The 26,087-nt window shown below is 37.1% G+C and overlaps 2 protein-coding genes across 6 annotated transcripts in view; both read left to right on the plus strand.

Annotated features, from left to right (window-relative positions):
* vwf (von Willebrand factor) overlaps positions 1-1,427 on the plus strand; it is a 45,218-nt gene extending 43,791 nt beyond the window's left edge. For both annotated transcript variants that reach the window (XM_058752365.1, XM_058752366.1), the window contains exons 50-52: positions 28-67; positions 864-961; positions 1,048-1,427. In XM_058752365.1, the coding sequence (XP_058608348.1) occupies positions 28-67; positions 864-961; positions 1,048-1,239 (330 nt within the window). In that variant the 3' untranslated portion in view covers positions 1,240-1,427. The remainder of the gene's footprint in view (positions 1-27; positions 68-863; positions 962-1,047) is intronic.
* A 2,266-nt stretch (positions 1,428-3,693) lies between these two features.
* Positions 3,694-26,087, plus strand: part of ano2a (anoctamin 2a) — a 39,359-nt gene continuing 16,965 nt past the window's right edge. The window contains exons 1-15 of one of the 4 annotated variants that reach the window (XM_058752371.1): positions 3,694-3,873; positions 4,901-5,067; positions 6,555-6,860; positions 9,029-9,121; positions 10,950-11,101; positions 11,202-11,256; positions 11,970-12,021; positions 12,146-12,201; positions 12,317-12,364; positions 12,545-12,609; positions 13,777-13,911; positions 14,317-14,477; positions 14,628-14,710; positions 16,683-16,760; positions 17,745-17,810. In XM_058752371.1, the coding sequence (XP_058608354.1) occupies positions 3,837-3,873; positions 4,901-5,067; positions 6,555-6,860; positions 9,029-9,121; positions 10,950-11,101; positions 11,202-11,256; positions 11,970-12,021; positions 12,146-12,201; positions 12,317-12,364; positions 12,545-12,609; positions 13,777-13,911; positions 14,317-14,477; positions 14,628-14,710; positions 16,683-16,760; positions 17,745-17,810 (1,554 nt within the window). In that variant the 5' untranslated portion in view covers positions 3,694-3,836. The remainder of the gene's footprint in view (positions 3,874-4,900; positions 5,068-6,554; positions 6,861-9,028; positions 9,122-10,949; positions 11,102-11,201; positions 11,257-11,969; positions 12,022-12,145; positions 12,202-12,316; positions 12,365-12,544; positions 12,610-13,776; positions 13,912-14,316; positions 14,478-14,627; positions 14,711-16,682; positions 16,761-17,744; positions 17,811-26,087) is intronic. The other 3 variants (XM_058752370.1, XM_058752367.1, XM_058752369.1) reach the window with 3 other exon arrangements.

The raw sequence follows: 26,087 nt of genomic DNA on the forward strand, positions 1-26,087 counted from the left end.
GTGAAACAATGTATTTTTTATCCACAGGGTAAAATAAGCCAGATTGGAGACACCTGCTGTGAGATGTGTAAGAACAACCACCAAAACCATCATTCATACATCCTGCTCAGTTTATAAACTCCATCCTATGGCTGCACGATTAATCGTAATAAAACCAAAATTGTGATATGGATTAATGAGATTATCAAATCACAAATCCGCCACTTAATTAAATAAATATATGCACAAACACGTGTTTAAGAGTGAAGCGCGTCACTGTGTTCATTTACAGGTGAGCAGCTCATGATCTGGTGTTTTTTAGCATCTCAGAGCTGCTCAGTTTGCTGTAAATGCTGTACCACACAAACCCCATTTCTGCACTGAGTTTGAGTCACCCACTTTAACTTCCTAGATTTGTAATGAAATGCTCATCAACAAAAAAGAAACTTCAAGTTAAATACATTAAATACAAATCAGAGGCTCCCCACAGTTTTACGTCAAAATAAAATTTTGGTTTAAACATTTGAAAATGAAGAAATTAAGACATAAATGTTAGTACTGCAATTTTAGTTGTAATATAAAATAAAATCAAAATTTTTCTTAAATACGTTTTTTTTTTTTTTTTTTACAGTGAAATATTACTAGAATAATATTTATTTTATTATTTAGTTATTTTTAGGATGTTATTATTATTATTTTATAGCGATATTGATCTATAATCACATTTTGGCCAAATTTTGCACATCAAAAATAGGGACATCAATCCTGCGGGGGTTTTTTATCACAATTTTTATTAGAAAACAAATACTGCATTTCTCCCTTAAATCATGCAGCCCTACTCCATCCTACTGATCTGAACATGATGGGTGCATATGTCTGTTTAGGTACTGAGCCAGAGTGCAGAAGGACTGTGGGTTTGCTGAATTACATTCGAGTGGATGACTGCCAATCAGAAGAAAAGATAGAACTCACTTACTGCGAAGTAAGTCGATGCATTTTGTGTTTTATTGCAACAATACCATGAAGTTATGTACATATTATTTATCTGTCTTTTTCTCTCACCCACAGGGAAACTGTGGCAGCAAGTCTATGTACTCACTGGACAAGCACAAGGTTGAGAGCGAGTGTGTGTGTTGCTCAGCTACAGGCACGGTGCCCATGAATGTTCCCCTGCGCTGCGCTAACGGCACACAAACACACCACCAAGTCCTCGCCGTCACCGGCTGCGACTGCATGTCACACACTTGTCCGACCAACTGAAAGCAGACACCTGAAAAAATAACATACAAATGAAAAACTGCTACAGTACACTTTCATATATGTATCTACAGCCGGTATGTTGCTCAGTGGAGTTTTTAACCACTGATAATTGAGCACTTTATCATACATTTCTGTTTTTATTTCAACATATAAAGCATTAAGACACATCAATAAACAGTCATTTCTGATTACTGCTTCACCATTTTGCCACTGTCTATACAAATATATTCTTGATCATGCACAACTATTATGTGTGGTTGTAGTTTATGGGTGTTTATTAGACTGACCAACGATAAAGAACAAGGCTAAACAAGTACTCGACTTATGCCACTCGGTGGTGCTCTGGACACTTGAAGTCATTTGTGTGAGAGCGTTCATGTGCACGGAGAATACTGATCAGTCAATTAGTTGTGAAGGGTACAATTCACACATGAATCACACATTAAATACTTGTCGGCCTCATGTAATATTGAGTAATATCAAGAACAAACACTACATTTATGACATTTCTGGACATTTCCACACATCTGTGGTTCTATGGCGTTATTATATTCAACAACAGGGTTTAAATATTTGATTAAAATGCTTTGGGTTTGTAACTAAATGATAGCACGAATAACTTGTTGTGTGCAGAAAAGGATTAATCTCAATTCCAACTGCCATGACTTTAATAATAACCGTACAATCATCTGGAAATCATGTTGGAAAGTATGTTCATTAAACCTGGTGAGTCACTGCATTATTATGATGTGTTTTGAAGGTAATTATGAAAGTGCATCACTAGTGCATGCATTCTCTGATGGAATTTAATACACTGTTAGTGATCAGATTGCTGGCTAAATGATTGCTTTAGTTTTCTTATTTACAACCATTTAATGTTCTCTCTTAAATGAACTGACTGATTAAGCATTATAAAATAAGCATAAGTGAGTGTGCTGAGGTAGTGGTTGTTTAATGGTTAAGTCTCTGAGCTGCTAACACATAACTGCAGGTTCAGTTCTGTGAAGATATGACCCAAGAAAATGTCAGTGTGCTCTTAAAGCACTTAACCCCAGGTTTATCCAAGCAGACAATAGGCTACAAATGAGTTTGAACATTACTGACCCAGTTTAAATGTCAACAGCCTTTAGTATATCATAACTCTTTATCTTTATAGGCAATAAATTCACTATTAAAATGTATAATTACATTTAGTCATGTTTAATTAATATTATCAAATATTGTTTTGTTATATATATATAACACAATAGTTCACCAAAAATGAAACTTGTCATCATTTACTCACCCTCATGTCTTTCAACACCATATGAATTTCTTCCATAACCACAATGTAGCTGAATTTCGAGGTTCTCTTTCCCATACAATGAATTTAAAATGTGACCAGGGCTACCAAGCTCTAAAAGAGACAATAAAGCACTATACGTGTCATAAAAGTAGTCCATACGACTATATTCCGTATTCCTCTACGCAGCATTCAAATAATATTTGCATATGCGTATTTAAATATGGTGCATGAAGACTTCATGTCACGAGTAAGTTCCCACGTGCTCCATAGTATATAGTATGCAAAAAGCAGTACATAAAATATGTAGCATGTCCAAATATGTGGTATTTGAACAGTAGTAGGCAAATAATTCACTTTAGATAGAATTATGCACCTGCTATCCCATACCATAGAGAGCCAAATGAGCTGAGGAGCTGTCAGATTTAAAAAGTCAAGTATTTTCAATACCAAGAATTTTTCTCTCTTTTAAAGTAAATTATTTTCACAGTTGTTAATACTACAACAACGGGTCAAAGGGCGATATCCAGATGGCGGCATGTCTATGGAATATCCTTCATCAGTGGTCGAGAAGTAAATTATTCATTTAATGAAGATGGTATGTCTCTAAAAGTACAGAAATTTGGTCGCAGCACGTTTTTGAGTGGAGCAGTACAGTGAACACGACTACAAACTCAATAAAAGGAGTCATCTCGTTCATGATCGAACCGAATGAATGTGTCATTTCCTGCCCTACTGTGAGGAAATCGCTATTTTTGTAAAACGGCTCTTCTTTTTATATTCATACATTTGTAAGCGACCTGGTTAAGACCTTTATTTTTAATGGTTGTGTGAATGATTCACTACCTCTCACAAGACACCTGTCGCCTCCTGCTGATAACTTGCAGAAGGAGTCACTGAATGAATCAGTGAACGAATCCAAATGAATCTTTTAAAAAGTGATTGAACTCTGATTCTGTAAATGATTGAGTAAATGATGATATTATTTTCATTCCTTTCTAAACTACTGCTTTATTTATTGTATAATGCTTGATCGTAAACCATATTATATATTTTTTATGTTTTAAAATATTTTCCACGGTTAGTTCGTAATAATTAGACTTATGCATTTAGCGTCTGTTTGTGAGAGATACCTTGTTGTGTGTGTGTGTGTGTCTGTGAGGGGGAGGGGGTTGTGTCGGCTGTCACTGTTTTCTAGGTGCACGCGCGCTGGAAGTTTGAGCGTCTCGAGCGCTCCACGGAATTAACGGCAGAAGCACGAGCGCGTTAAGCTGCGCGGGGCCGCGAGCGGATTGTCCACCATATCACCGGGAACATGAACATGGCACTGAACAGGTCGCCCTCTGCCACGGGTGAGTACCAGTCCTAGCCCTCCGGTGGATGTTGTTTGTGTGCGAGTGCACTGGATTCTCTGAGCCAAAGGGAAAATGCATTTGCTGTATGTCTGTAAAATTGGCACTTGAATAAATTGGCTTGTTTGGTTATCGTTTTATATTCAGCTGTTGCAAATGCATGCGTGTTATTTCAGGTACTCATGCATTTATAGTCAATTAGTCTGATGTGGTGAAAACTGAACATTTGAGTGGCACCAAACTGGTCGTTGATGTTAATTGCAATGAGGCGCACGCCATTATTTGCCCCTTCAGACGGGCTGTCACACTTTAACACTCGTTAACGTTGTAACTAATTGTGTTAGAATTCATCCTTTTGCTTTGGAAAACAATGAGAGGGCTCAGTGTGTCGGAGGGGGTTTGTATAATTAGCTGGGGCAATAAGCTGGAGCTATTTCAAGCGCAATCTGACGCCATGTGTTGTTTTCTCATAACAGTCAAACACACTTTTGACATTGACGACAGACTGGAAACTGTGATTTGATATGAAAGCAATGGGAAATAAATGCACAAATAGACTGTGGTGTGATGCATGGTTTGGTCAGGTGGTGTAAATGCGCTTATAGCTTTCTCTAAGAGTCATGAATCCCTGTGTTTGTTTACCTGAAGGCATGAGGCATATTTAAGTGACGCGTTAGTCAGGTGTGAGAATATTTAGAAAGACTAGAGGTGTACATGCTGCTTTTTGTGTGATCAGAGTCAGTTTTACAGGTTTTGAGCATCGCATTGACGCACAGCCTTCAATTATGTCGCTGTCCTTGGTGCTGAAAGATTTTTGGTCTCTACTTTTATATGGATGCCTTCTCTCTCTCTCTCTCTCTCTCTCTCAGTTCTCTCAAAAGCAGTTTATTGGCATGATTGTTTTGCATGCAGTAATGTCAAAGCACACACAAAGAAACTGACATAAAAGAAAAATGCCATAAAAGAAGACTTTCAGTAAGACATTATTAGACATCAAAATTAACCTGTGAATATCTCTATTTAACAGAAAATTGGAACGGGGCCCCTGAACGCATGCGTGTTTCTGCGGGGAAGAGTGAGTCCTCTTCAATGCAGAGCGAGAAACTCCGCTGTCTTGCCCGAGATATCTCTGAACTGGGCCAGCAGGGCACGGCCAGCAGCGGGCATGATGCCAATGACATTGCTGAGGACACGGTGCGTGATTTCTGTTGTCTAATACAGGATTTAAGATGAAATGTTGTTTATTATCAAAGACCGGTATTATTTTTAGAGCATTTTATGTTAAATTATTAACTGACATTGTTGCATTAAATAATGGTTCTGGTTAGATCATATTAAAATTTTTGCATTGCATATGTTATGTGCATCTTCTCAATGGACCCTCTGCAGAAGCTTCACGGACCCCCCAGGGGTCAAGTAAGGTGACATGAGAAAATGCAATGATTTTGCAATTGTAAGCTGGTCACACAAAGATTGTGTGTTGGAGTCAGTGGGAAAAAATCTCTAGATATTGGTATCGACCATTGAAAAATCCATATCACTACTGGACTATTACAGTCTGAGAATCTGCTCTCCTGTGGAATAAAACACTTCCCAAGATCCCAACATGCTTTGTGGAACCTTCAAATGTTTTTTCCAATTTAAATTAAAGAAATAAGAAATTATAATTTGCATTAAGGCATTTTAAATATATATATATATATATATATATATATTATAAAACAAAATGAAAAAATCTTATCTGCATAAATTAAATATTTATACTTTGTTGTAAGGAGTTTTTTCATGCTTCAGTGGAACTTGCAATGTGTTTTCAATGTATCACATTGGAAAGCATCTACTAAATGGCATCAGTTAAATATTTACACTAGACGTTCCTATTGCTTAGCTTGTAGAAATCCCAAGGCATTTTCTTTTAACAAAATTCATATTCCAATGAACTTGATTATTATAAAGTTCTTTAACATACAGTAAAAATGCTCCCAAGAACAGACACTGGTAAATATTACCCCCTAAAACTGTGATTTTTTTTTTTTCAAAACTCAAAGGTAAGAAAAAAATTACATTTTGAAAGACTTTTTAGTTATATATTTTGTATTTTTAGAATAGAAAATATTTTTAAAAATCTCATTTGCATAAATTAAATATTTATGCATACAGTAAACCGTTGTTGTTTTTTTGCTTTACAGTAACAAAAATAGTTTATTTATTTATTTATTTTTGCTTGTGGGAATTGGGGTGCATGTCAGTAATTTCATAATGCAAGAAAAAAAAATCACAAAATGTCTTTTTGCAAAATATAAGTTTTTATTTATTCTTATTTGGGGTAAAACATATTATCTTATATTTTCCAATCATAAAATTTTTGGGGTTCTTTCTGGAGTGTGAAGAGAATATTAGCTGACAGTTTTATCCACTAATTTGCAAACCACAGGGACTGTCCTAGTTATGCACCTTGCTCAAAAGCAGAATTCGAATCAAACATGAGTATGACAGGAAACATCCAAAAGCTTTGAACCACCAGCCAATCAGTGGATGACCCAGATCCTCAATTTTCTGCCAACTACACGCAATGCAGTTTTGAAAGAGCTCCAGGAATCTGTAATTACAGCTTTCACTGTACAGCCATGCAGATGTGTCTAGATGTAACTGAGCTGAAGAATGCTTGTGTGTGTTTTCAGGAGGAGCCGGGCCCTGGTCCAGGAGGAGGGCTGTGTTTTGCAGACGGCCGCAGAAGAGTGGACTATGTTCTTGTTTATCACTGCAAGAGACGTCAGTCCCAACACCGCCACTCTGTTGTCTCCAACGGTAACGTGCCGTCTCAAAGCCCCACCCCTTCCCGCAGGAGTACGAAGGGCGATATTTCGGAGGTGGTGCTGGAGGCGGGGCTTGCAACGGAACCCGCCAACGAGCTACAAGATAAAATTAGGGAGGAATTTGAAAGAGGACTTCAGGAGGAAGGCTTGGAGATTGAACATGACAAAGAGGTTTGTGTTTATGTGTGCATGGTAATGTTCAGAATGCTAGAATATTAGCCCACTACATACTACGCAGTATGTACTAAATATTGTTCTGCCTACTATTTTTAGTTCTTAAATAATATGAAAGAAACAATGCATTATGCAATATTTCAAACAGTTGGATGCTAAATTGTTGTCATGTGATCTCCTTATATGCATACACTACTGTTCAAAAACATTTTTTAAAATCTTTTTGAAACTCTTGTATGTTCACCAAGGCTGCATTTGTTTAAGCAAAAATACAGTAAAAGCAGTAATATTGTGAAATATCATCACAATTTTAAATAACTGTTTTCTATTTGAATATAATTTAAAATGTTATTTATTCCTGTGATGCAAAGCTGAATTTTCAGCATCATTACTCCAGTCTTTAGTGTCACATGATCCTTCAGAAATCTTTCTAATATGCTAATTTGCTGCTCAAGAAAGTTTTTTTTTTCTTATGAAAAATGTGATACATTATTTTCAGGATTCTTTGATTTAAAGACAGTTCAAAAGAACAGCATTTATTTAAAATAGACTTTACGTTATAAATGTCTTTACTGTCACTTTTGATCAATTTAATGCATTATAAAAAAATTAAAAAAAATTACTGACCCAAAATGTTGGAACAGTAGTGTATGTAATTTCACAAGTGGTGCACAATTATCATTTTTGGAAATTAAAAGGGGTTGTTTTGCATTTATTTAAAATCCATTTTGCGTAAAAGTCCTTAATTCAATTAATATGATCAGATAAAGTAAATGGTGCATAAAATAGGCCAAAAATATGCATATTGAAAAATTAGTGTGAGTAGCATAGTATATTCTGAACATAGCCAGTGTGTGTTCTTTTTTGCCCATGCATGTCTCTATATAATTTTCCTGGCAAACATATTAATGCATCATTGTCTCATGTGTTGAGCCATGGAATAATCAGGGATGAGCTCAGTTTTGAGTGCAATACTAACAGAATAAACACAATCAAGAGATTCCCAAGGTGACCTTGAAACTTTAGAATTGGAGACCCAGTTTAGAAAAAGCCCAAACCCTCCCACACTAAGAAAAGTCTATATTTTTTGATGGGGGAGCTAGTTTTCATTTTCAAGCATTGCAGCATATTTTAATACTAGTTAACAGATGCCAAAAATCATTTCTTTGCTTTCCTGCAGTGCTGCAGTGGTCGCCCCCAGCAATATATTTGCGACAGATGCAACTGTGGTTGTCACAAGAGATGATCGGTTCCCCCTGCATCATGGATTTTCCCAAGTTGAAGCAGGGAGAGCTTAGTATTTCTGAATAGGAGTAGATTGGTTGACTCATGCAGCTTTTTTCCACAAAAAAAGCTTATACTCAAGCAATACCCTCATGAATCCAAATAGAGTCCCTATTATTATGCAGGTTTGAGTACACCTTAAAATAAACTACATGCTTATGCGTGAAGAAACGACTAGATATTTCAATCTAAAAGAAATTCTATTTTGCACAAAGAAAATAAAGCCCATTTTTAGGACCATTATGATTTTTAGTTTTTGTTTCACTGATAATAATAATGAATAATGCAATGAAAATGTGCAATGTTTTTAATTAATCAGCATAAATGTAATTTAAAACCAATTCTACCATGTTATATACTTGTAAATGATTTTCGAAGTGAAAAACAATCTTTTTTTGATATTGCATAACTAGCTATAATAGTAAATTAATTCTGAGATGCAAAGACATTGTCCCTATGTCTATATAGATCTGAAATTGGCCCCAGGGTTCATTTTAGCATAAAGATTGACTGATGAGAGCGAAATCCTGAGTGAAAGCTGTGATGTGGGTGTACGTTTGATTGTTGGTGGTGTGATGGTGGTAGATCAGTTGTGTTATGTTGGTGTGGATTAAATTTGAGTGCTGCTGTCTCCAGCCTAAAGGCAGATTATGGTTGATCCTCATTGCCAGAGGTGTTTGTGTTTGAGTGTGTGTGTCATTCATCCATGCTAAATAAGACCATTTTAGTAACAGCTGCTTCTTAAACTGTGTGTGTGTGTGTGTTTGCACCAATCACCTTATCTTGAACCGAGTTTTCAGTTGCATCCTGCAAACCAAAATTTACTGCATTATTCAGTGGTGCTTCACTCTAGTCTTTACAATCATTTTTTTTCTTTCAAGATGAGAACGGTCCGGTTTACCCGTCTCCATGTTCCCTGGTCTGTTCTCAGTCGTGAGGCAGAACTTCTTAAGATCAGAGTGCCGACTAAAAAGGTGAGTTACTATAAAAGGGAAACAGACACATAAAAAGTCTGCCATTTGAGAAAACATATAAAGATGTGTCAGAGCTTTGATGCAGTGGGTGATTTGTGAGACTCATAAAGCTCTCAGGGACCTAAGTTTGAGTCTGGTCTGCATCATGTTCTGATGCTGTTTACCCTTGATTGTCTTTAACAGCCCCAAAGAAAAAAAATACCAGGATACAACATTTATATGCATGCGTTTGGCAGAATCTTTAATAAGATATATTATATGTGTGTTCTAAAAATCCCTGTGTTGCTAGTGTATTAAACCTAAAATGCTTTCCATTTTTTTAAGAAATGAATACTTGTATTCAGCAAGGATGCATTAAAATGACCAAAAGTGATGGTAAAGACATTTGAATGCTTCTATTTCAAATAAATTCTTTTGAACTTTCTATTCATCAAAGAATATTGAAAAAAAAAGTATCATGATTTGCACAAAAATATTAAGCAGCACAAGTGTTTTCAACATTGATAATAATACGAAATGTTTCTTGAGCAGCAAATCAGCATATTAGAATGATTTCCAAAGGATCATGTAACACTGAAGACTGGAGTAATGATGCTGAAAATTGTTTTTCAGCGTTTGCATCAAAATAATAAATTACATTTTAAAAAATATATCAAATTATATATTGATAATAATTATTTTACAATATAACTCTATCTTTGATCAAATAAATGTAGCCTAGGTGAGCATAAGAGACTTGTTTTAAAAAATCTTATCTGTTTTCACCCATTTATTTATATAAAGTGAATTGATTGAATTAATAGATTCCTACAAATTTATCAGCTCACGATGCCTCACAGACTTATTTCATCTTTTGTCTCTAATTATAAATGTTTTATTTTTCTCTGCTATTCTAAATATGCATTGTTCCTTTTTAGACCAATATCCTGAAAATAAAATAACAGATTATTAATACAGCATTAAATTTGACCCATTGTACTGATTCTGAAGTCTCAGGCTGTCATGGTTACTTGCAGTGTAGGTACAATGTTAGGATATTTCACATTGTATAGTGAACACCACTCAATTACCATGAAAGCAAATCTGAAAGACTAAAACATTAAATATGTTATATACACATATGTATGACGTTTTACTCCAGTGTTTTACTGGTACAGATTGTACTCACAAATAAACTAATGCCAATGATTAGAAAAAAAGTCTCTTCAAATGAGAGCCCAATGTGTCAATCCGAGCTGTTCAGAGACTCAACAGTCACTCTAAATATGGACACTGGCACAGCCCATGAGTGTCATGTTTTCGGTGTTAAGAGCTTTGGCTCCATGAGGATCTTTGTAAGTGCTCCGGGGTTGGCGCAGTCTAAGAGCAGTTGTAATGCCAAAAGTCAATTCTCAAAAGTCTGAACACTGCAGAGAAAAAAAAGTTATCTGATTACACGGTCAACAAGCCGATTACTTGTATAATGTTTTCAAATTCCTGCAAGAGGCATTTGTCATATGCTGCATACTAAGATGATTGTTAACGTCACATTTTCCCATACATTTAAATTTGGCTTAGAGTGACATCCTGAAAGAATGATTTATCCTTTGAGGTGGTGAGTTGTATTGAATGATATAATCTGATAATGGTGGATTAGTTGTTGAGACATATGGACTCACATCCCGTGTGCTTTGTTTGTCTGCAAAACAAGATATTTCCATTCCACACATGCGGTGTTAAATCGTCTGACCCTGGTCTCAACTTCTAGCGTGTCTTGTCTCTCTTTAGCTCCGGATATAAATGGATTAATCTCTGTTTAATTTCAGTTCCGTTTTGGTTGTTTTTCCAGACATATCAGCTGAAAGAGAAGACGGGGCTCATGGGCATAATAAGCTCGTTTTGGACGAAGATCAATCAGCCGTTCCAGCCGGGCGTCCCGGAGCCCCAAGACCCACGCACGCGTGTGCTATCCCAGCCGTTCAGCAGAGACAAGCTACACCTGTGAGTGCCAGCATTCGTAGACAGCCAGACTATCATAAAAGAGCATTTACAAATAGCAAGCCCATGCGTTGGCCTAATAGGTTGTCTTTTTATTTTGCAGATTTGATATAAAGTCGAAAAACAGCTTGTTCAGCAATGCAATACGAGGTCGAATTGTAAGTTTCGGTAAAATTGAAATAGCATGATTATACACATCTGGACACATCAGAACAGATTTTAAAACAACAGTTCACCCAGAAATGAAAATTATGTGAAATTTTGTTGTTCTAATGGTTCGTTTTGCTGTGGAACACAAAAGGAGAAATTTTGCAATGATGGTAGTTTTTCCTCATATAGTTACAAGGATTGAGGACTGGAGCTTTGAAGCATCCAAAAATGACACAAAAGCACCATAAAAGTGTCATTAAACTACACCATTTGTGTGCCATGCAATATAAGACAAAATGTATGTCTGTATTCTCTTCCATTAGGCTTTTAACCTCTGTAATTGGATCATTGAGAGTGCATTGAATGAATCAAGAATGAATTATTCAAATTGGTTTTGTCAGCCAATTCTAGATATCACTACATAGCTCATGAACTCACATGAACATGCACAGAAGAACTGAGCTGAATGTTCAGCAAATAACATCTTCAATTTCAGTCTGTTTCTCACACAAAACTTAAATATCTTATGACTAGATGCACATTTCCCATGGGCCATTTTTATGATACTCTATGGTGTTTTTTAGTCATTTTGGATTATATTGAAATAGTGACCAGATAGGAATGGATTACATGTTCATTTTTGGGTGAACTATTCTGTTAATGTATGTTTGTTTTTTGTTTTTTAATTCTATTATTGTGTTGCGTCTACCCTCTTTCATAGGTTTATGAAATTCTGAGGCGCACAGCCTGCACACAGACCTGTCAAACTATGGGTACGTTCTTGGAGATGCCAACTCTACAAATCTACCAAACTCTTTTAGATTCAGTCAGTGTTTTGTTTTTTTCGTTAAATATTTTTACTACAGATATTCAAATTCTCTCTCATTTCTGTCTCAGGTATTTCATCAATGCTAGCTAAAGGGGTTTATGATTCTGCCTTCCCTCTGCATGATGTAAGTTTTGCATTGTACCCAGCTTAATACAGATGATTTGTAATTCGCCTGTTAGTTCGCTGTAAATGTGTGATGTGGTTTGGGTAAAGCTCTGTGTGTGTTGTCATTGCTGCAGGGAGACTTTGACAGCTCAGAAGATAAAGAGCATCGCAACGACAGACAGGTGAGTTCTGCAGCCTGCTGTGATTGGACGGCAGCGTCTCACACAGTGACATTTAGGAAAAGCTTTTATTTGATTGATAAAATGACAATAAGCTACTTATTACTGTAAGATATACATGTGTGTGTCATCTCTAAGAAGATGCAAAGGATTTGCAATGAGTGATATTTGTGTGAATTACAGATGCTGCATGAGGAATGGGCCAATTATGGAGCTTGCTACAAATATCAGCCAATGGACCTTATAAGGTATCAGACATAATGTACATCCCTACCATCTGGTTCTGTGAAAGATGTTATTCAGCACACAGATGGTTATTCGCTGGTTGTCTTTTCTGAGAACTGTCAGATGTGTGTGTGTATTTTTGTGGCTTGCTGTAAATAGCTCTACTTTAGATCATGTGGCTCGTTGAGGAGCAATGTGTCACTTTTCATTTTCAAGATTTCACCTGGCAGGCAGGTGATAAAACACCTGAAAAAAATCTCATTCTGCCTATCCCAAAATGCTTATCAAACAAACATTTTCAGCATAATAAAACTAGTGCTGTCAAATAATTAATATTATATTAATAATAATATTAGATATTAATCGCATCCAAAATAAAAAATTTGTTTTCATAATATATGTGTGTGTACTGTGTATATTTATTATGTATATATAAATATGAACACATGCATGTATATATATATTTAAGAAAAATATGTCAAGTTTATATATCATATATATTTATATATAATAAAATATATAACAAATATATAAACGTATATACATGTGAATATTTTCAAAATATATACAGTATGTGTGTTTATTTATATATGCATAATAAATAAACACAGTACACATACATTTATCATGTAAACAAAAACTTTTATTTTGGATGCGATTAATCACAATTAATCGTTTGACAGCACTAAATGAAACATTATTAAATGACCTGCAACTTTCTACAATCCAGATTTTTTTTTTGCGTAAAAGAAGATGCATAGCATCTGGTGAATTTAATATGCCCGCCTGGATATCACAAATATTAAACGCATGCCCACTGTATAGCATGCATGCTGAGAACAACAGACAGTATGTCTTTGGCAGTACAATACTAAGACTACTTAGTAAATGTATTACCTATCATTTGGCTCACATGGAGTCTGCAAACTGACATATTCTGCTCTAGAATGCACTGTAGTTGCCACTGGCTGCTGAAAGCATAATCAAAATAGCCAAAATATTTTAATAAATGAATATAAGCGTTGGAGGATGTGTGAAACTTGTGAATGGCATTCAATTTCAGTTGTAGGTTCATATTCCGTGCAGTTGTTTTTTTTTAAAAAAGCGTTTTTGCATGTGCTGGTGTTCAGTGGTTGTTTACCTTGTAAAATTCGTAACAGTTCTGTAACCCGTTCACCTGTATTCAACAGGAAGTACTTTGGCGAGAAGATTGGCCTGTATTTTGCCTGGTTGGGAGTGTACACACAACTGCTGATTCCAGCCTCGGCTTTAGGAGTCGCAGTATTCCTGTACGGCTGCCTCACCGTAGACACCAATGTGCCCAGGTAAACACATCCACATGATGGTTTTTTTTTTTCCCCTTAACTTCTGATGTTTTTAACAAACAAATATTTTTCTATGCCCTAATCCTGAATCTAACCCTCACAGGTTTTCATTAAGACTTTATTATTGTTTTTATTAAGCTATTTACCTTGTGGGGACTTAATATTGATATAATTTTTTTCATTATATAAGCTAATTGCTTTAGATCAAACCATCAGTAACTCTAATTTAATGTATTCTGGAATATTTATATTTGAATTGCATGGATTTATTTCCTTCATTACGCCTTTTTCCGGGGATGTTTCTTCCAAAATTCAAAAACAACATTTTTCAAAGAAAATAAATGTTACTGTATTGCAGTGAATTTTTATGATATAATCAGTAATTAATTTCTCCCTCTCTTTCAGTCAAGAGATGTGTGATGAGCGTCTTAATTTCACGATGTGTCCTCTATGTGATCGTGTGTGTGATTACTGGCAACTGAGCAGTATCTGCAGTACGGCGCGTGCCAGCTATCTGTTTGATAACCACGCCACCGTGGGCTTTGCCATCTTTATGTCCCTATGGGGTATGAGCTGTAGGAATATGCGCATTTGATATTAAACCATGTGTTTACTGTACATTTATAATATATTGAGAAGCAATAAGGTGGTATGAAATGGAATAGATAGTGTTGTGATAATTGTTTGTGTGTGTGTGTGTGTGTGTGTGTGTTCAGCGGCAGTGTTTCTAGAACATTGGAAGAGGAGGCAGCGATGTTTGCAGCACAGCTGGGATCTGACAGGCATGGAAGACGATGAGGTGAGAAAAGTCCAAAGCATTCCAGAATACTAGAAACATGATCAAAGTCACAGAACATAAAATCCTCTTAATATTCATTATTAAATAGCGGCAGCTCTAAAATCAGATTTTCAAAGCTGAAAAATAGCTGACATATGCACATTTGTGACTGCATCATATAAAAAATGCTGCTCTCTCAGTGGAATTCTGATTAAAAAAGAGAAGTTTGGGCAGACACATCAAAGGATTTGTCCTATATATATATATATATAAGTCACAGCCATGAGCAAAGATTTGTTACTTGCTAGATGGTTGCAGTTTGTAGTAAAAGAAGGGACATTAGTTGATTGGACAAAAACTTTCACAGTGTGTCAATATTGTGAAATACTGATACAATTTAAAATAACTGTTTTTTATTTGAATATATTTTTAAATATAATTTATTCCTGTGATGCAATGTAGAATTTTCAGCATCATTACTCCAGTCTTCAGTGTCACATGATCCTTCAGAAATCATTCTAAAATGCTGATTTGGTGCATAAATACATTTTTTGGAATTCTTTGATGAATTAAACATTTAAAAGACAGAATTTATTTGTAATTAATAGCTCTTTTGTAATCGAACTCTCTTTGTTGAATAATTTAATGCATCCTTGCTGAATAAAAGTAACATAAGCATATAGATGATCCTCGATGCACCTGTATCCAGTAAGACTTCCTAACTGTGGTATAATGATTGTTATGCATAACCTCCAATATAGCTGCCTTCTTAAAAAACACTCCAGAATCTATGAGCATCAGCGCAAACTCACAGCAACACAGTTCATAAAGCATTGCTAAACATAATCCAACATAATAGCCAATTCTCTCTAACAGACCCTCGCACTGACTGCTTATGGTCTGCTCTTCATTAGGTTTATGAAAATTCAAGATTTCATTGTTCTTGAGGGTTTGAACCGTTCACCTGGGAGCTGATTCAGTCTGAACATGTGTTGTGTAAGAGGTGGGAGATGTTTGTGTGACAGGACATGTGTGAGTAATGAGATTGTGTTCTGCTTAAAGCATTGAGCTGCGTGGATGAAGGTCTGCGCTCTCAACAGGATACCATGGAGATCATGAGCGACATGCTAATGTGAACGATAATGAACTTCAATTACCCCGCATATTAAATAGTGTAAACATGTGTGTCTAATGTTATGTTTTCTTTGCTTTCATGCTCACCGATAGGAAAGGGCTGAGGTAAACCTATCTCCTGCTCTCTTTCTCTATCTCTGTTTCTATATGGTTCTCTGACACGCTCAAATGCACACCATATTTCTCTCCGCGTCCCTCACACTTCCCCCACCCTCATCATCGCTCCATCTCCCTTTACGTTTTTCTGCACAGCAGGAGGGTCAATTTTACATCGGCGTGTATGGTGACGCTGTTTGCTGAATCAACCCTGAATTCGTAGGAAGAGGGGAGATTTACAGTGGATTAACGTTGTAGTAACCTGTGTGTCAACGAATCCTTTACCGTGATTTTATACCATTACCCTCGATGCCATAATCCTGACCTCAATGTTCTTGCCAGATAATCACAACCTTATTTGTGAAGTTGAAAATGCTGCCTGTCTGGTTGAAACACATTTTATGTCATAAATAGATCATCTTAAGCATTCTACGTACAACTATATAGCACTCTTGTAGAGGATATTGGTCTGATAGATTGAGTCTACTAAAGCAATGTGTTAGCCAGAAAAGCCCCGTGGGTTATGTGCTTTTTAATGAACTTGCAGTTTTGTACCATACTGGCGTCTTTGCCTCAAGACAAGAAGATGATTTAATGTGGAACCAAGATAATTATTTGTGCATGTGTTTGTGAATCCTGTTTCTATGGAGACAGTTTTGCTTATGCATGTCTAAGGAATTGATGTTGAATTTGCTGCTTTTTGACATCTTTGGAGTCCTTGATCACTGAGCTTTGTGTGTATGTGTGTGTGTTTGTATCACAGAATGAGCTACGGCCAGCATATGAGGACTTTCTCCTTAAGAAACAAGAGAAGAAGGCAAAGAATAAGAAGAAGGAAGAGGTAAACTGCACCCTTATGTACAAAACTATAAGGTTCTTATGCTTTGACCAATGAATTTCCATAATTTAATTAACATTTTCAGTTGTTTGTGATTACTGAATAATTATTTTGAAATAAAAATAATAATTTTATAAAGATTGTACTCGCAAAGAGTAATAATTATAATTGTAAAAATATATATTTTATCTTAAAAGAGTAATAATTATAATGATAAAAATAAATTTTAGAGCTGTAAAAATGTATATTCACTATAACTAAAACTTTATCATGTCTTCTTATAATTTTAATAATTTCTATGACTTTTCCAAGCGTGGAAATCACAATTACCTGATATCATTCAAATATCAGATCTGATTTTTCACAAATATCTGAATATTATGGAATTATTAAAATATTACGGAACAAGGATGCAGAGTCATTAACGATAACTTAAAACAACACTCTTGCAAAATTTCGAAAGGAATGTGCACAAGAATTTTTATTTTATTTCAATGAGCTCATTAAATGAAATCTTATTTTAATTTAATAATTTGTATAATGTTTTTGAAATATATAATAATTATATTAATTTTCATTGATTACTCTAGCAAAAAGAATCTTGGAATTACATTAGGAATTTTATTTTATCCAGGAGAATTTGATGTTTTTTTTTTTTTTTTATTAAATTCCTATTAGGAATTATTTTTTAAATAATAGAAATGATCTTATCTTAAATGATCTAATAGAAATTATCAGTGAGCAGAAAGTATGATAGATGTTCCAATAGATAGATATTTTAATTATTTATTTTGTGTTTTAAGTTCTTTTTACTCACTATTATCAATTCAGGATCTGAAAGTGAAGTCTTAATTTTCACTTTAATTTAATTATTGCATAAAAATGCACTGAGCTGAAATACCTGGAATACCACGCACATTTTTCCAGGTAGATGTAAGAGAATGAGTGCGTGTGCGCAATGTTTTTAATCTCTGCTCTGTGTTCTAGCCGGACGCAGGAACGGATGACAAAGGAAGAGAGAAGCTACTGTCTGCTAAAGGAGGACAGTCGCCGGTGAGGAGGGGGGAGATAATTTGAGAGTTTACTGTGTGTGTGTCTGTCTAGGAGAGAGCTAGCTAATCAACTTAACCAGAAGAGGCGGGGCTTCAGGGATAATGCAGTTAGTTCTCAGCTGTCAGTCACAGAGTGGTCACTGCCCTGACCTCCATCGGACCCCTCCTGCCCACCCAGCTCATATCCGACTTTCCTCTTATCACACCCCGCATTAGCACTCTCTTATCTTTTTCTTCTCATTCTTTCTGACAGTTGAATTAATTAGATGAGTTACTCAGTCCGGTGGATAACATTGGCGCCATGTTTTTCCCCTTTGAAATGAGCAGTTTGGTCGCAATTTCACTTGATGTGATTTTGCGGATTTTTGTTACTGTCATTGTGCCCTTGTACGTAGTGTCAGGCCTGCGGCGCGTACACACAACACATGTATGCGCTCAAACACTATCTGTGGCATACACGCTTACTACACACGGCACTCAAAGCAGATTACCTCTCTGGGTATTCCACACTAGATTATGAAGGATTAGAGTCAGAGCGGGATTAAAACACGCAAGTTAGAGTGGTGTCCTTCCTCTAATCAAAGACACATGTTCAGTGTGTATGTGCGTGTACCTGAGAGAGTGTAGTGTTTTAATTCAGATTTGATGCGTACGTGTCTGGGGGAGGGTTGGATCCGTGCTGTTCATTAACTTCAATTAAATCAGTCCCCTACTTAGTTTCAATGATTAGTTTGTTCCAAGTCCAAAACTATTTCCTGTCCTGATGCACAAAGTGTTAAATACTGTCCTGCTTCTTTAAAAACTTCATCTCATATCCTAACATTACATTTAAAAGTTTTATTTATTTATTTTTGTGAAATACACCAACTAAAAGCATATAATGACCAGTCTTAGGGCCGTTCACACCATCCTAAAACAATAATTATAACATTTAATAATCATTCTAATTCTGAGAATAGGGAACTCCACACCATAATTATAACGATAATGACACTGAACAACGATATCATTGGAATCACTTTCAGAATGATTTTTTTTCAGTTGATGAACAATAAAAATCCATCCTGCTTTAAAGAGCTCAAGCATTTAAAGCTACAGATAACAAAACTGCAGCATGCTAATGATAAACAAACCTTATCATACGTTGATGTGGACACTAATATAGTTATCATTATAGTCAGGGCTGTTTCTAGCCAATTTGACGCCCTAGGCGAAATCCCTATTGCCCCCCCCCCCAAAATATATATATATATGTATTCTTTTCAGACACCAGTTTCTTGTTACATTCAAATTGGTTGTCATAGTAACGATACTAATTTGTGGAGATTGAGTTCCACAAATCTGAATGCTTTATTTGTAAATTGATTTAAGATAAACATTTTGCACAATTTATTATCTGTAATATCATTGTGTTGCCACTAGATGGCTGTATAGCCCTATGTAAAAATCCCTAGTAGCTAAGACATTGCACATAATTTACACATAAATCACACATAAATTAATTTTATTACATTTGGATACATGTTTATATACTATCAATGGCTACTTTTTGTCTTTATCTGTTTTTTGTTCAATTGTTTTGTTGTTGTTGCTTGAAACATTGATTTAAAGTGTCAGTTATTGCATTATTATTTCAGTCAAACCTATAAAACCCTTTGTTGCCCCAAACTACATATAAAAGCCTGATCAGTGGCATAAAAGTAATCAATACAGCTACTTAATCTTTGCTACTCATTAACGCGTGAACTTCCCCTTTATTTACTGTACCAATATTTTAAATTGGCCTTTGAACTGAGCTTTATTGCATGGCAAAAACAAAACAAAAAAACGTTACCTTGCCAAAGCACTGACAGAGCCCATTAATTTAATAGCGTTGATGAGCACTCAGCAACAATCAGGCAGCAATTCAGAGTGCTCTGATCCAATGGCATACAGGCATCGTCAGATTGACAGTACTCTAGCCCAATGATGTTGGGGATCCAGTGGGGGTGGCAGTCATATTTCAGGGTGACCGTGCCACTCTTTATCACAACCCTGCTAAAATGTAGTACCAGTACGTGCTATTTTATTTATTTATTTAAATTTTTATGTAGTTTTTTTTCCAAAAACATCATATTTCGGCTGTACATAATGTACTTAAATAACATTATATAACGTACGTATGTATATGCACATACGTATATAACGTTTTGATGCCAGATTTGTCCAGAAGCATGTAAAAATTCTAGAATAGAGTTGTTTAAAAAGACTAAATAAATCAGTCCTACCTGCAGAGTACAGTTCTAACCCTGATCAAACACACCTGTCTGTAATTATCAAGTGCTTCTGAAGAGCTTAATTAGCTGGTTGAGGTGTGTTTAATCAGGGTTGAAGCTGAACTCTGCAGGTACAGTAGGTAGATCTCCAGGAACAGGACTGGGCACCCCTGGTATAGACTTTTTATAGTATGGGCCATCATATTGGTTATTACCAAACCATAAAAATGTGACCTGTGCTGGCAAAATGAGTCACAATGAGCAAATTTTCAAAAATTTGTTATTTTTATTTTATTTTAACCTCGTACAGTGGGGGGGGGGGAATTATTTGATCCCCTGCTGATTTTGTACGTTTGCCCACTGACAAAGAAATGATCAGTCTATAATTTCAATGGTAGGTTTATTTGAACAGTGAGAGACAGAATAACAACAAAAAATCCAGAAAAATGCATTTCAAAAAGTTATACATTTATTTGCATTTTAATGAGAGAAATAAGTATTTGGGTCACATGTGTGTTCCGTCTTGTTCCTGTTATGTCCTTATTTGGTTTAGTTCCTGTTTAGTTAATCATGTTCATTCTGTTCCAGCTGTGTTTAGTTATCTCGTTTAGTTTAATTATCATGTGTATATAATTTCCTGTCTGTCCCTTATTCTGAGTTCGGTATTGTTCGTCAAACCCCAGCTACGTGTGTGTGTGTCCTGCTTGTCCCTGTGAGTCTTGATTTGGATGAAAAATATATATATATATATATATATATATATATATATATATATATATATATATATATATATATATATATATATATATATATATATATATATATATATATATATATATATATATATATATATATATATATATATATATATATATATATATATATATATATATATATATATATATATATATATATATATATATATATATATATATATATATATATATATATATATATATATATATATATATATATATATATATATATATATATATATATATATATATATATATATATATATATATATATATATATATATATATATATATATATATATATATATATATATATATATATATATATATATATATATATATATATATATATATATATATATATATGTATTCTTTTCAGACACCAGTTTCTTGTTACATTCAAATTGGTTGTCATAGTAACGATACTAATTTGTGGAGATTGAGTTCCACAAATCTGAATGCTTTATTTGTAAATTGATTTAAGATAAACATTTTGCACAATTTATTATCTGTAATATCATTGTGTTGCCACTAGATGGCTGTATAGCCCTATGTAAAAATCCCTAGTAGCTAAGACATTGCACATAATTTACACATAAATCACACATAAATTAATTTTATTACATTTGGATACATGTTTATATACTATCAATGGCTACTTTTTGTCTTTATCTGTTTTTTGTTCAATTGTTTTGTTGTTGTTGCTTGAAACATTGATTTAAAGTGTCAGTTATTGCATTATTATTTCAGTCAAACCTATAAAACCCTTTGTTGCCCCAAACTACATATAAAAGCCTGATCAGTGGCATAAAAGTAATCAATACAGCTACTTAATCTTTGCTACTCATTAACGCGTGAACTTCCCCTTTATTTACTGTACCAATATTTTAAATTGGCCTTTGAACTGAGCTTTATTGCATGGCAAAAAAACAAAACAAAAAAAAAACGTTACCTTGCCAAAGCACTGACAGAGCCCATTAATTTAATAGCGTTGATGAGCACTCAGCAACAATCAGGCAGCAATTCAGAGTGCTCTGATCCAATGGCATACAGGCATCGTCAGATTGACAGTACTCTAGCCCAATGATGTTGGGGATCCAGTGGGGGTGGCAGTCATATTTCAGGGTGACCGTGCCACTCTTTATCACAACCCTGCTAAAATGTAGTACCAGTACGTGCTATTTTATTTATTTATTTAAATTTTTTATGTAGTTTTTTTTCCAAAAACATCATATTTCGGCTGTACATAATGTACTTAAATAACATTATATAACGTACGTATGTATATGCACATACGTATATAACGTTTTGATGCCAGATTTGTCCAGAAGCATGTAAAAATTCTAGAATAGAGTTGTTTAAAAAAAGACTAAATAAATCAGTCCTACCTGCAGAGTACAGTTCTAACCCTGATCAAACACACCTGTCTGTAATTATCAAGTGCTTCTGAAGAGCTTAATTAGCTGGTTGAGGTGTGTTTAATCAGGGTTGAAGCTGAACTCTGCAGGTACAGTAGGTAGATCTCCAGGAACAGGACTGGGCACCCCTGGTATAGACTTTTTATAGTATGGGCCATCATATTGGTTATTACCAAACCATAAAAATGTGACCTGTGCTGGCAAAATGAGTCACAATGAGCAAATTTTCAAAAATTTGTTATTTTTATTTTATTTTAACCTTGTACAGTGGGGGATTATTTGATCCCCTGCTGATTTTGTACGTTTGCCCACTGACAAAGAAATGATCAGTCTATAATTTCAATGGTAGGTTTATTTGAACAGTGAGAGACAGAATAACAACAAAAAATCCAGAAAAATGCATTTCAAAAAAGTTATACATTTATTTGCATTTTAATGAGAGAAATAAGTATTTGGGTCACATGTGTGTTCCCGTCTTGTTCCTGTTATGTCCTTATTTGGTTTAGTTCCTGTTTAGTTAATCATGTTCATTCTGTTCCAGCTGTGTTTAGTTATCTCGTTTAGTTTAATTATCATGTGTATATAATTTCCTGTCTGTCCCTTATTCTGAGTTCCGGTATTGTTCGTCAAACCCCCAGCTACATGAGTGTGTCCTGCTTGTCCCTGTGAGTCTTGATTTGGATGAATAAAGACTATTGAACATGACTCTCCTTCATCTCCGCTCCTTCGTCTCCAACGCAGTAGCTGCGGCGTGACAATTGATCCCCTATCAATCAGCAGATTTCTGGCTCCCAGGTGTCTTTTATACAGGTAAGGAACTGAGATTAGAGCACTCCCTTTAATCTCAGCTCCTTACCTGTATAAAAGACATCTGGGAGCCTGATACTATATCAGATTCCAAACTTTCCACCATGGCCAAAATAAATGTCAATGTCCCTCGGTCTGGGGCTCCATGCAAGATCTCACCTCGTGGAGTTTCAATGATCCTGAGAACGGTGAGGAATCAGCCCAGAACTACACGGGAGGATCTTGTCAATGATCTCAAGGCAGCTGGGACCATAGTCACCAAGAAAACAATTGGTAACACACTACACCGTGAAGGACTGAAATCCTGCAGCGCCTGCAAGGTCCCCTGCACAAGAAAGCACATGTACAGCCCGTCTGAAGTTTGCCAATGATTCAGAGGAGAACTGGGTGAAAGTGTTGTGGTCAGATGAGGCCAAAATCCAGCTCTTTGGCATCAACTCAACTCGCCGTGTTTGGAGGAGGAGGAATGCTGCCTATGACCCCAAGAACACCATCCCCACCGTCAAACATGGAGGTGGAAACATTATGCTTTGGGGGTGTTTTTCTGCGAAGGGTACAGGACAACTGCACCGCATCAAAGGGACGATGGACGGGGCCATGTACCGTCAGGGCCAGGGCATTGAAAATGGGTCGTGGATGGGTATTCCCAGCATGACAATGACACACGGCCAAGGCAACAAAGGAGTGGCTCAAGAAGAAGCACATTAAGGTCCTGGAGTGGCCGCCAGTCTCCAGACCTTAATCCCATAGAAAATCTGTGGAGGGAGCTGAAGGTTCGAGTTGCCAAACGTCAGCCTCGAAACCTTAATGACTTGGAGAGGATCTGCAAAGAGGAGTGGGACAAAATCCCTCCTGAGATGTGTGCAAACCTGGTGGCCAACTACAAGAAACGTCTGACCGTTCATCTGTCCAGCCCGCTGGCTGTGGCTATCCCAAGCCCGCTGGCCGCTCATCAGTCAAGTTTGCTGACCGTTCATCTGTCCAGCCCGCTGGCTGTGGCTATCCCAAGCCTGCTGGCCCTCAAGTTCGCTGGCCATTCATCTGTCTAGTCTGCCGGCTGCAGCCAAACCAAGCCTACAGGCCATTTGTCAGTCAAGTCAGCCGGCTGCTATGAAGTCTAGTATGTCAGCCGCCACTCACTCAAGTCTGCCGCCGTTCGCAGTGAAGTCATGCCCGCCGCCGTTCATGGCTCACTCAAGCACGGCACTGTCTGCGGTTCACTCAAGCCCACCTTCCACCTCACATGTGCCCCTAGGAATGCTGGTGGAGTATGAGGGGATGTCGTGGGCTCCAGCTCCAGAGCGCCCTCTAGTGACAGCTCCTCGAGAGCAAGCTCCAATGTCGGCTCCAGCCCCAGAGCTCACTCTAGTGTTGGCTCCAGCCCCAGAGCTCGCTCCAGTGCAGGCTCTAGCCCCAGATCGGAGTCAAGTCATGTATCTAGAGATATTGTCCACAGGAACCATTCTTGTCGGTCTTGTCATGTCTGTTGGGGTTCCTGAGAAGCGGACTGCTTCTCTTGTCATGGCCACGGAAGCCGTTCCCAAGCCGTCTGCTTCTCCAGTTGCCTCGATAGAAGTGATTCCTGAGAGCACCCCTGAAGAGGTCCCTGTCACCCCGTTCAGCCCAAGGAGGGCTGTGGGTCTCGTGTCTGGCCTAGGGGAGGCCTCGGATTCCGTGCCCAGCCCAGTTAGGGTTCAAGTTCCTGTGGATAACCCTGAGAGGTCTTCTGTTTCTCCCTGCACCGTCATGGCCTCCTGTTCTCCCTGACCCGCCATGGCCACCCAAGTCTCCTGACCCGCCATGGCCACCCGGGTCTGCCTGATCCGCCCTGGAGGCCTCCTCTGTGTTCCCGTCCTGCACCAGCCTCCAGGGCGCCCACCCCCCTCCCCGGTGGTCCTGCGCCATCCGGGAGGGGGGCGATCTGTCACATGTGTGTTCCCGTCTTGTTCCTGTTATGTCCTTATTTGGTTTAGTTCCTGTTTAGTTAATCATGTTCATTCTGTTCCAGCTGTGTTTAGTTATCTCGTTTAGTTTAATTATCATGTGTATATAATTTCCTGTCTGTCCCTTATTCTGAGTTCCGGTATTGTTCGTCAAACCCCCAGCTACATGAGTGTGTCCTGCTTGTCCCTGTGAGTCTTGATTTGGATGAATAAAGACTATTGAACATGACTCTCCTTCATCTCCGCGCTCCTTCGTCTCCAACGCAGTAGCTGCGCGTGACAATTTGATCCCCTATCAATCAGCAAGATTTCTGGCTCCCAGGTGTCTTTTATACAGGTAAGGAACTGAGATTAGGAGCACTCCCTTTAATCTCAGCTCCTTACCTGTATAAAAGACATCTGGGAGCCTGATACTTATATCAGATTCCAAACTTTCCACCATGGCCAAAATAAATGTCAATGTCCCTCGGTCTGGGGCTCCATGCAAGATCTCACCTCGTGGAGTTTCAATGATCCTGAGAACGGTGAGGAATCAGCCCAGAACTACACGGGAGGATCTTGTCAATGATCTCAAGGCAGCTGGGACCATAGTCACCAAGAAAACAATTGGTAACACACTACACCGTGAAGGACTGAAATCCTGCAGTGCCTGCAAGGTCCCCCTGCACAAGAAAGCACATGTACAGCCCGTCTGAAGTTTGCTTATGATTCAGAGGAGAACTGGGTGAAAGTGTTGTGGTCAGATGAGGCCAAAATCCAGCTCTTTGGCATCAACTCAACTCGCCGTGTTTGGAGGAGGAGGAATGCTGCCTATGACCCCAAGAACACCATCCCCACCGTCAAACATGGAGGTGGAAACATTATGCTTTGGGGGTGTTTTTCTGCGAAGGGTACAGGACAACTGCACCGCATCAAAGGGACGATGGACGGGGCCATGTACCGTCAGGGCCAGGGCATTGAAAATGGGTCGTGGATGGGTATTCCCAGCATGACAATGACACACGGCCAAGGCAACAAAGGAGTGGCTCAAGAAGAAGCACATTAAGGTCCTGGAGTGGCCGCCAGTCTCCAGACCTTAATCCCATAGAAAATCTGTGGAG

The sequence above is a fragment of the Onychostoma macrolepis genome, chromosome 18, assembly GCF_012432095.1.
Source record: "Onychostoma macrolepis isolate SWU-2019 chromosome 18, ASM1243209v1, whole genome shotgun sequence".
Lineage (NCBI taxonomy): Eukaryota > Metazoa > Chordata > Actinopteri > Cypriniformes > Cyprinidae > Onychostoma > Onychostoma macrolepis.